We start from the raw sequence: 11,962 nt of genomic DNA on the forward strand, positions 1-11,962 counted from the left end.
ATTATGGTTTCGGAGAAGAAAAAGTGGGAACTACGACTACACAAAAACATCATTGCATGTTGAATGTTCCACATTCCAACTGGACCAAAGAATATATTATCCTAATCTAAATAAACCAGGGGGTACTTACCAAGCTTCAGGGGTAAAGAAAACATATTAGTTTTATTTAGACTTCTATCATTGAACACTGCAAAGAATATGTCAAAAATTCACATTTAAATGTTTGATTTTTATGAAGTTTACCTACTGGGCAAATTCTTCATGTTTTCTCTCTATTCTCCAAGCCTCAGTGAGCTAAGCGCCTTATCTGCAGGACGAGATCTTAAGCAACACAGATTCTAGGAAAATTTTCCAATTAATGAGTGAAAAATAATAGGTAGAGATGAGGGAGGAACTAATGTATGAGTCCAGAAAATTCAAATGGAAATCTTTCTGCATCCTGGCTTTTATGGTCCTCTCTTGACAAAATCGCAGGCCACTCTCTACTCTAAGGCCTGAAGCAGAAACAGTGAAGTCAGCTGATTTTAATTTGCAGGGGAAAATGCTGCTAGAGCTTAGATCCCTTTGGATGGCCTCTGGAGAAAAGTAGTAAAAGCCTGGATTTCAAGGAAGGTCACAGAGTTTCTGACCCCATGTTCAGATCTGCAATCTTTAATAGGCTATACTAATTCCAAACAGGTGCCTGACAAGACTTCTAATTTTATTTAAATACCCAAATCTGGACCATCATTCCATATCTTACCCCCTTTTTAACTGAAGGACAAAATAAAAACAAACCAAAGAATATAAAATGGGTACCAAGTCTGGCTACAACATGACGTAGAATATTTTCTATTCTATTCTCCCCTCAGATATCATTCTGTTAATTTGGCCAGGCAATACGTGACTTAGTAAATAGTGGGAGAAATGGTCTTAACAAAAGCATCTCTACTTAGTCTGTCATTCTGCAGAAACTTCCTCAGATGAACAGCATCACTGTCTGGGGCTGCTGAGGGAAAACATCCTGTGTGAACCTTAGTGAAGAAAAAAGACCTCTCAGAGGGCAGCACTGCAAAGAGATAATTAAAGCTTTGAGAAAATGTGCTCGGAAAAAAGGCAAAGGACTGAAATTAGTCAGATTAAAAGAAAGCCAAAGAGCAACTTAGTAATATATAACTTTATATATTACAGCCATTACCTTTTATTTACTTATTTCCCATTGCTAAATACCGTAAATGCATCTTACTAATTTCCCATCTCTTGTATAAATACAACACAAGATTTTCAGTGAGAAGAGCTGGGAAAAGATAAATGTGAAAAGGAAAGATCAGATGAAAACCCAGGGAAGCTAGTACACAAAATGTAGGCCAGAAGGTTTGCATACTCGCTAGAGATGGGCCACTAACTGTGCTCTGAGCTTTCAAGAAACCAAAATTTAAAAAGTAATGCATCTGGTCACTATTCTTAATGTCCAGAAGACACAAACAAACCTATCAAAAAGAACAACTATATCTGTTATTTCTGTTATTAAGACACAAGATTCCTTCCCCCCTCCCCCTGCCCTCTCCCTCCCTCTCTCTCTCCCTCCCGCCCTCTCTCTGCCACTCAGGGAGCAGACCCTGTGCTATGCATTGCACCACACCGCCCACCACGGCCCATCACAGTCCCAAAACACGTTTTATGAGACTATGTTTTTACAGCCTCCTTCTGTATAGGTTAATGGCATGAGCCCTAGGCCCAGTTCAGTTCAAAAGTTATCTCACAAGGAACTAAAATTATTTAAGTGTTCATCTCCACTGAAACTAGACTAGCACTGATATATTTGTATGCATATCATGTACATTTTCATATACATGCACACGCTGTACTTTAAGGTATTGGATTAAGAACATGAGAGAAAATTCAGTCAGAAACCAGAAGTATAATAGGATGGTAAAATAAAACTTTTTGAAAGTTCTACATATTTATAGAAAGGTGAGTGTAAGTATCACCCACCAGATGCATTCTAACAGTTGGGCAGACCTCTGTGTCCTATCCTCGCACTTTATTCTATGAAGCCTGTCTACAGATTCATTTCCACTTATTGAAGTGATAGAGTAAAGGGTAGGAAAACGTCTCCCGAGGTGACATTCAAGTCAACAGTCCATCCAGCTTAAACCATAATTCCACTCAGTTCAACAGTTGTTTATTGCACGCCTAGGTGGTAGATGCCGCAGGAGATTCAGAAATGAATTCCATAGATCGTGACCTCAAGGAATGGTAAAGAGATGGCAACACGTGATACATACTCAGGGAACATCAAGGAGCCACATTTGGTTAGAGTGTTAAAAAAAACAAAGGAGAGAGAGGTGGGAAAATAGTTTGAGACCACATGGGCTTGAAGGCCATAGTGAAGAGACAGTATTTAAAGGAAATGGCTCAAGATTTTAGGTCTCATGATCACAGTTGTTGATCAGTTCAGTCATCTTTATAAAAATACTGTGTCTACCACAGACGATATCTTTTAGAAAGCAAAAAACTGAGACAAAACCAATTGAAATGAATCCATATTATCTATATCTCTGCATAAAAAATATGAAGTATGATTCTTTCAGAGAAGAAACCTGTTTAGAGCAAATGAGTATCTTCTATTATCTTTACTTAAGCATATTCTCCGGGATAAGAACCTGTTTCTAAAGATCAGACTTTGCAAGTGCACAAACTGCCCTAACTATAAGAATTCAAATTCTCTGTGCAGACACCCATGAACTAAAGCCTTATCTCTGACATAAATGTTCTCGATCACACTGATGTCACAGTCTAAACTTGCCCAACCCCAGGCTTCAACTTGTATCTATTCTCTAAAGGAAAAAGACTCTCTCATTTGATTTTAAAAATTTTTGTATGCAGTCACAAGTAATGGCTGTCACTTGTTGATTATCTGACCCATGCCTTTTGCAGTTTGAAAATTTATACTAGTGACAATATGTCTCAACAGAGATACTTTCATAACGAATTCCACAAATTAGTAATGTTTGGAACTAAGTTTTGTAATTGCAATGAAAGCAGACAAATAATAGAAAAATATCCAACTGGAGAAACAACTAAAATAAACATAAATAAGCTGCTAAAATAACTGCTTGTCCCTAGAACATAACAATATTAGAAAATTTTCAAAGTTAAAATTCCTTTGGGTCCTAAACTAGTTTTGCTCTCTATATATGGTGGTAATAGAATTTCCTTGTTGCATTAAGTCACATTGAAGAGAAATAATCAGATCAAAATCTAACTATATATTTCAGGCCTTTCTTTCCCTCACTTAAAGTTTAGAATTTCTCAAGGCATGAATACATCTTTCTCCTTTGACATTGTTACTAAACTGTTTTTAATCAGTTTAGTATATAAAAATGAATGTATTATAATAGATGACTTGAGACTTATAAAATTTAAAATCATAAACTTATTTTTCTCTAAGTATAGGTATCGAGATATGCTATTTAATCTGAGAAAATGCTTTTCAGATGTGCATAAAGTATATTCAACCCTAAAATTAAATTAATAACAATGAACTTTTAAAAAGAGAGGTATTTTAAGGCTATATCTTTGGGAATCCCACAGTAATATTTTAATAACCTGCAGCAATAAAGCAAAAGAGGATATTTGTTTTTTCCACTGCACTAATTATAACATGAGAATGTATTCAATGTGTAGGTCTTTTTACGTTAGGAGGCTGAATGAATTAATATTTAGTTAATTTCAGTGAAAACAAAAAAGATAACAAACTCTCATTATAGTAAACTGCCACTCGTTTATAAAAGCTGAAATACTGAAAAATATTGCACATAGTAAAAACAAAATATTAAGGATCATTAATCAGAGATTTGGGGGAAAATGGAAATAGAAAATAGCAGTTTTTCTGCCCTCTGGTGGCAATAAAATCAACTGCAGCATTGCTAAAGTAATGCATAATAAATTATCCGTTATGAAATCAGATCCGACCCCCCCTCCACCCACCATCCCTGCACCCCCCACCCCACCTCCGTGCCAAAATGTCTGTAATAAAAATCCTGGTTGCTATATTCCAAGTTTCAATATTGTTGGACTATTTTATTTACTCTGTTGAACTTTTAGCTAGACTATTTTACAAAGGAAACTATTTTTCTCCTATTTCATTGCTGTATTTTACATATTCAGTAGGCTAACTATTTAATTCCAGGATTATTTCACAAAACTATATGTAGACTGATATCCAGAAAAGAAGCTACTTCATTTTATAATAAACCCCCAAATAAATTTGTCAAAAAATTTAAAACTATTCCTTTTTTACTCAATCCTATAAATATATGGGTTCCTAGAGTAGTTTTCCACCAGAAAATATTGGGCTGGTTACAATACCTGCACATTTGTGTTGAACAAACAATGTGAGCACTTTATATTTCCCAAAGAAAAGGCTTTTAATTATATGACCAATTTTAGAGTGAAATGAATTTCATCTTCAATTTAAGAACTTAGACTAGTAAAGTTATTGTATATATTCTTTCCTCAGCATTACATTACTAATGAAAACATTCAGAAGAAAATAAACATTTGCTGACTTTTATTTTTTACTGTAAATGCATTATTTATTCCCAGTGCCAAAGAAGTTTTCAAATAAGGAACTTGGGATGCATTTTGGCACACACACCACTCTGACCTCCTTTGAGATGAATTAAATTGCTTACACGTTTAAAGGCATGTATTTAGTCCACGAATCTGCCCGTGAGAATTACTGTCGCACCTTTTAAAATAAATGCATTGCTTCCCGGAGGGGTAAGTCTTATTTTTTCTTTAACCAATGGAATGTATCAGAGAAACAAACCGAAGGGATGATCTACTGATCTAAATAATACCTAGTCAAGAGCGCCCTGCGTCTGTATGGAGACAATTACATGTGACAAAGACAAATCAATATCCAGCAGGTCTGCGTTTTATTCAGTTTTAAGAGTGTGGTCATGTCTCCCCGCTCCCCCAAAGAAGCACCCCACCCCCCCATCATGAATCTGTGCATTCCCTAAGGATTTACCCCTGGGGCAGACAGGGTTTGGGCTTTCTTCTAGGGTTCAGCTAGTAAAATTTCATTCAAGGAGCTCCTTCAAGCTTCAGCAAACCTGGGACCCCCAGGTGCCCTCCCTAGCCTCCTCCAGCGGCCACTTTCTTGTCTGACATTTTCGGACACTTGTGTACTTTCTGAGGAATCACTCCCCCCCCCCCCGCCCCCGGCCCTCAGAATGAAAACAAATCAAAACTTTATCACCCTAAACTGAAACGTCCCTCCTCTCTCCCCAGGTGTCTCGCTTTGTTTTTCTTCCTTTCTCATTTCACCTCCTCTCCAAGTCCACCCGAGTTCACAAATTTCTGCCAAGGTGTCTCTCTGCCCGTTTCTTCACTTTCTTTCTGAGGGGTAGAAGGGGGGGGGGGGGCAGTGGGCAGGGGCCCGGGGGGCGCCAGCGAGGGCGGACCGGGGGCCGCAGCCCCGGCTCTGCCCCGGCCCGGGGGAGGGGGGGCGGCGCGGCTCGGGGCTGGGGGGGGCGCGGCTCGAGCTGGGCTGGGCGCGCACCTGACCCGCGCGGCCGCCCGAGCAGGAGGCGCTGCCCCTGGGAAGTCGCGGAGGCCGGGGCTGCGCGCGGGGGCAGTGACGGGGCGCTCGGAGCGGCCCCGGCGCGTCCGGGCCTGTCTGCAAAGCCGGCGGGCGGAGGACAATGGGGCCAGGGGGTGGCCTCCGGGCGCGCCCGTCCCACCTCTGCTCGGCGCCCCGCCACACCTACTCCGCCCCGCTTCCAGCACCAGCTCGGCCCGAGGTGGGGACCGCCTCGAGGAGAAAGGTGCAGCCACGGGTGATTTTCGCCAGCTCCCAGGAGCCCTGCAGTCCCGGCTGCCATCGAGTCCTCCACCCACTGTCCCCCTCGCGCGCGCGCTCAGCCTCTCCCAGCAGCAGGCGAGAAGGAGGAGCCCGAGATGAGACAGCCCGGGGATGCCACATCTTGGGCGAGGTGGCCACAGAAGGTTCGCTCCTACACCAGAGCCCTCTAGGAGCGACTTGGGGGAGTCAGTACCACCCCCTGGCGCTCAGGTGAGGCAAGCCCGAATCCTCAAGAAAGCCCACAGTCCCCTCCATCCTTCGCTAGCCAACCGTGTCCACCCCACTTGGGAAGCCCAAGTTTACCCGAAAAGCAACTGCAGTAACTTTCCCAAGGGCAGACAAGATGGGGGGGTAAGAATGGGGGTGGCCAGAGAGGTCCCCAGCTGCCCACACAATCAACAAGGGAAAGTGCATCTTACCGCTGATTTGGTGTCCAGGCTCCCCTCCGGCGAGCTGAAACCGGTCCAGTAGAAAGTGGCAAAGTAATACAACTCCTGCGGCGGCCAGGTCGGCCCTCGGGAACCTCGCCATGCCGCCGCCGCGACCTCCCGCCTCCGACTCGCCAGTCCTTCCAGGCGCCCGGCTCGCAGTGGGGATGGGGACGGCGGCGCTTCACGCGGCGGACAGGTCTCCGCGGCACGGGGAGGCCCTGGTGGATCTCGCCGGGATTTCAACCCCGCAGCCAGGAAGAGGAAGGGAGGACCGGGGGCGCGCGCAGTCCTCGCTGGACCGCCGCGTCTCTCTTCGCAAGTTGCCACAACACTCGCAGCCCTCACCCCGGACGCAAAACCACAGCGGCGGGGAGGAGAGCCCGCTCGCAGCCGGGGCTCGCAAACTCTCGCTTCGGCGCGGGCAGCGCCGCCCGGGTGCCTCGGCGCCCCGCGATGCGCTCCGCCGGGCTCAAAACAGACCTAATTCCACAGCCGGCGCGGGTGCCGCCTCCGAATCCAAGAGGGCTGTCGGGTCGGAAGGAACTTTCCCCAGTCTTGGGCTGGCCGCCGCGGGAGCTTTGGGTTTGCGGAAAGGGGGTTACCAAAGACCGGCGAAACCCCTCCGACAAGTTTTTCTTCTTTCCTCCGCCCTACGCCGGGCGCGCGTCCTTCCTCGCCGCCGAGGGATGGACAGCCCCGAGGAGCCGAGCCCTGGGGAGGCTCGCGCTGCAGCGGTCTGAGGTCCGAAGTCAGGGGTGGGGGGAAACTGTTCAAAAAAAAAAAAAAAGGGGGCGGGGGGACAAGAAGAGATAAATGGGCTGAAACGTATTGGGAGAGGGTTCCTCCTGGCTAAGGAGGAGGTGGCCCCAAGCTCAGCCGAAGCCCGGAGTTTGGTGGCGGAGAAGGCGCCGCCGCCGCCGCGCTCCCCCGCGCTCCTGCTCCACACTTTGGGGAGGAAAGGCAGCTCGCAATTTGCCAGACCGGCCGCTGCACCCTCCCCCCTCCTCCCTCTTCCCTCCCCCTCGCTCCTCCAGCCTTCTCCCACCTTCCTCCCCGAACCCGCAGCTCGCACCGACCTGTCCAATGGCTGCACTTTCCCCGGCGCTGGCGGACGAGTCGCGGAGAGATTAAACCCGGGGAGCGGGGCGAGGGGGAGTGAGAGCGTAGCTCGGGCCCGGCGCGCACGGAGAGGCGGCGAGAGCGGCGAGCCGGGAGGGGGGCGGCGGGCGGCCCCTCCGAGCAGCCGGGGCGCCATCCCCGAAACCGCGCGCCCTCCCGCCGGCCGCGCCCGCACCCACCTGGCCCCGGGTCGCCTGCGCGCCCCTCCGCTGGGGACGCGGCCCGCCCGAGGGCTTCCTCCCGGCCGCTAAGGGGTTAATGGCAGTTCCCCGGTCCCCGGGGGCGCGTGTGGCGGTGCTTGGAGTGTGAGGAAAGCAAAGCGGAGCGGGTGTGGGTGGTGACCCCGGGAAGCCCCCGCGGACCCCAGACCCAGGGGCGGGTGGAGGCGGGAGCGCGGCGGCGTGGTCCCGCGGCCACAGCTGCTTTGTAAAGTGGCAGCCCCAGCGAAAGGCAGAGTTTAAAGAAACAGGAGACCCATTCAATAGCCTGCGGGGGCTCTAACCCGCAGCCTCTAGCTAGTTTGTTTTTATTTTCTTATTTTTTTCAGCTCGCGGAAGTGCTTTAACATTAACCCTTTCCACCCCTATTTATTAGCTTAACATCTTATTTTGCAGTTAACCTCATTTTAACAGGATAAATCCAAAGAAAGAAAGCAAAGCATATTGGTTAAAAGTACTGATTCTACAGCCAGGCTGGGCTGGAATGCCATCTACCCCACGAAATAGCTATATGACTTGGAGCAATTTCCTTAATTACATGGTGCCTCAGTTCCTCAGCCATCAAATGGGGAAAATTGTAGTAACGCCTTTATATATGTTGTATTGGATTAAATGCATTACTACTGCAGACTTGAATTGAGATCAGTGCCTGGCACAAAATACAGGACTTTATGTTGAGCGACAGAGAGAGGAGAGGAGAGAGAGTCCTCCTAGATCAAGTGGAGATTTGGTTCAGTGTTCCAAGTGCAAAAGGTCCTGTTAGTCTTGGTTTGTGTACCCTGTTCCATGCTCTGAGGAGTTTATCGAGGCCATCAATAAGTACTTTAATTTTGTCACAATACCCACTGGAAGTGGATCCAGATAATCAAACTACTCTGCTAATTTGATGCCTCAAGAATGGCTCTCTCATTGTCACTTAGTTGGTGAGAGGAAAACAGGAAGCGTAACATGTTTTCTCCAAGTCAATACTCAATTTGCTGTTTCAGAATAAACGTATTTTTTCATAATTATATGTAAATATATAGAGAGTGAGACATGCCATGCATACATACTTTATTATGTCAAGATCCTTGTTCTCCCGCAGGTTCATTTCTTCCCCCTCAGTATACATAGGAAACCTGACTCTTTTATTTCTACTCAACCAAGAATTTTTAACTTCTGTGTAACATTACATATAATTAGAGTACCTAGACATTATCTATTTAACATTAAGTTCATGTCAAAATTTGCATGTCATTTAATTGATGTTGATTTTTTTCTGTCTGTCTCCTTAGTGAGGTCACTAGGGCATGAATCTATTTGGAAACCTTCCTAAAACTGCATTTTGTGCAACTCCAATTCTCATTATATGCAAAATTATGGAGAGCCCAGCAGATGTCATTTACTTTCACAGTAGAAAAATGGGTGTTTCTTGTTTCTCTGAGAAGAAACAAGTCCCCACCTCTACCTGGTATCGTTTTCTTTCTGTTTTCCTTTATTATTATGTGTGCATATTATCAGTGTTTCTTTTTGTTGGTTGTTGTCAGCAATGCGTTGCCTTCCTGATTGAAACTATACACCTTTAGTGAAAATTTGATGCCACAAATTGCAAAGGAACCAAGTAGCAATTCAGAGTGAGTCTGGAGAGGATTTTGTGTGTTTTATCTGTCTCACTGGTGCTGTTCAATTATTTCCTTTTACTTGTATCTGAATCTTATTCTGAAGAGCTGACCTCAAAGAAAATAAGTATGAGAGAAGATGAAGGTAAGCAAAAATCAATCATGATAAGAAAGAAAAGAAACATCATCATAAACTTGGGCTTTGATATTTTGCCTTAAATGCCAACTAATAATTTTTTTGTAAAAAAATATATATATATTTTTTCTGTACATCCTAACAAGCAACCAATAATTAAAATGTATTTAAGACAGTATGTTCAGAGTGAAATGGAGTTGATTACTCAAATAATCCCGGCTAATTAAAAGTAGGGTCAACCTACCTTGTGGCCTAAATGATTTGAGTTTGCCATACACATTTTACCACAGAATTGTCTATTTCAACTTCATGGAGAGAAATTAAGATTTCTTTGTGGAAAAAGTTTCATCTTCCATCTGACTTGTGAAAAAAGTTACAAGTGAGGTCTGTTTCTATTTTACTATAATTATAAGAACTGAATTGCTGTTTTGTTTTTGAGGGGTTGTTTGTTTGTTAACCAACTGGCTTAATTTTAGCTAACCTCTCAATGAAGAAATGAATCAGGAAACACAAAAGAGTACTGTTATCAATGGGGAGCTCCCCGTTTTGTTGCAGGTGGAAGTGGGCTTCTTGTGATGTTAGGAGAAAAATGAATTTTCTGAGACTCTCACAGGAGGATAAGGTATTGCAGAAAGCTTTATTTCTACAGAATCAAACCCCTGAGTTTCCAAGGCCCCGTTCCCTTTTTCCACTAAGGAAAAGTCCCATTTCATTTTCAGCAGGGCTAAGATCAAAGCCAGTGTCCAGAGTTTCTACTCCATGTTGGGGCACAGTCCAATCCAGCATCAAGCTTGCTTAGTTTTCCCAGCTGCAGTCCATTGCATGTGGGGTCCTCAGGGCCACCTGGCTATGGAGGGAACATGGGAGAATGCAAGAGAGCCACACAAGAGCCAAGAGAAAGATTCCTTTGTCTGGGGGAGTATGTATTCCCAAGTTTTCATGGCTTGCAGAGAGAGGCTCCCACCCCTTCTGGCCAATGATTTCTGTTCTCAGGTTTGACTGACAGCAAGCACCTTCCCTACATCACTGACACTTCACTGCATGCACCCATCTCCCCTTTGCCCAGTCCCTTCCCCCAGTGATGTGCAGGGAATGCACCAGTGGCTCTCCCAGGAATATAAAGTTGCAGCCTCCTAGTGAAGTTGCCCAAATGACCATGCTTGTAATGTCTGGCCTCCCCTTTGCTTCTTTCTTTTTATTAATAACTAACTGATTACAATGCTATCAGTACCACTTTAGTTCTTTGTCCATGACAAATATGTGGAATTCACAGAACATTCCCTCCTTTAAGATCTTAAGATCGTATCTCAGAATCACTCTCAACAACGTAAAACTTTAGGCAGATATTAGCACCTGAGCTAATGTCTATACAGATTTCAAACCTGTTTGCAACCTTTATCTTTATACCAACTTTATACCAACCTTTATACTAATTTTTGGAGAGGTTTTTAAATATTCCAAATGCAGTATTATCTTTATAAAGATAAGTACAATTACCCACTTCATCCCACAACATTCACATTGCTGTGTTTCCAAGGGCCTGTCCTAAATTGAAACTTGGCTAACAGGATAGTCATTATGCTCAGTGTTTTTACTTGTTACTAGTCTGTTCAGATATTCTACTTCTTTCTGAGACTGTTTCATATCCCTCTCAGAACTTGTCTATTTGTTATCTAATTTGTTGGCACACTGTTGTTCATAATATTCCCTTATAATCATTTTTTTTTTATTTCTGTAAGGTTGGTAGTAATATCATCAGTGGAAGTGGAGTTCTTGGGGTGCTGTGAGGAAATGAACATCCTGAGGCCCCCACGGGAGGATGGGGCTTCATGGAAATCTTATTGATGATGTAAAATTAAGGGGATTCCCCTCCAAGTTCCCATCTCTGTTCATCTCGCCACGGAAGAAGTCCAACCTTGTCTTTAGAAGGGCCAGAATAAAGGCTGGGGCCCATAATTTCTGCTCCATATTAAAGTACATTCCAGTCCAGCATCCTGCATGTGGAGTCCATATGGCCATGGGCCATGTAGCTGCTAAAGGCCACAGGGCTATGGAGCAAGAACAGGCGAGTGCTCAGGGCGAGTGTGGTTCACAGAACAACTAAGAACAAGAGAGAAAGAGAGAGGGAAGGGAACCCTTTGGAATTTTAACCAGGACCATATTCAAACTAACCAATTAACTTTCTAAGGTATCCTGTGCTTTTGTTGGTGTCCAGCTCCTAGCCAATCTATTGTTCCCCAGGCTAGACCAACAGGCAGGCACCTCTCCTGCATCATTTTGACTTTACTGTGCATGTGCCAATCTCCCCCCAATAATCTAGTGCCACTGAATGGGGGATGTGAGGGGTGTTAATCCCCTGGAGGGACAATGCTGTGTGAAGCTGTAGCTTCCTGGTGAAGCTTCCCAGGTGACCATACTTACAATATCTGACTTCCCTGTGCTTTTTGTATTTATTAGTATTAACTAGCTAATTCCAATGATAACAGTGATGTCCACTCTTTCACTCCTGACATTACTAACTTGAGTCTTTTTTATTCTTGAGCAATCAAGCTAAAGGTTTTTGAATTTTGATCATTCAAAGAACCATCTTTTGGTTTTGCTCA

At 44.6% G+C, this 11,962-nt stretch overlaps 1 protein-coding gene across 1 annotated transcript in view; it reads right to left on the reverse strand.

The window, feature by feature from the left end:
- PLXDC2 (plexin domain containing 2) overlaps window positions 1–7,026 on the reverse strand; it is a 396,924-nt gene extending 389,898 nt beyond the window's left edge. Inside the window, exon 1 of the mRNA XM_081132248.1 lies at window positions 6,277–7,026. Coding sequence (XP_080988374.1) covers window positions 6,277–6,388 — 112 coding nt within the window. The 5' untranslated portion in view covers window positions 6,389–7,026. The remainder of the gene's footprint in view (window positions 1–6,276) is intronic.
- Between the last annotated feature and the right edge of the window lie 4,936 nt (window positions 7,027–11,962).

This window comes from Miniopterus schreibersii (assembly GCF_964146895.1).
Source record: "Miniopterus schreibersii genome assembly, chromosome: 1".
Taxonomy (NCBI): domain Eukaryota; kingdom Metazoa; phylum Chordata; class Mammalia; order Chiroptera; family Miniopteridae; genus Miniopterus; species Miniopterus schreibersii.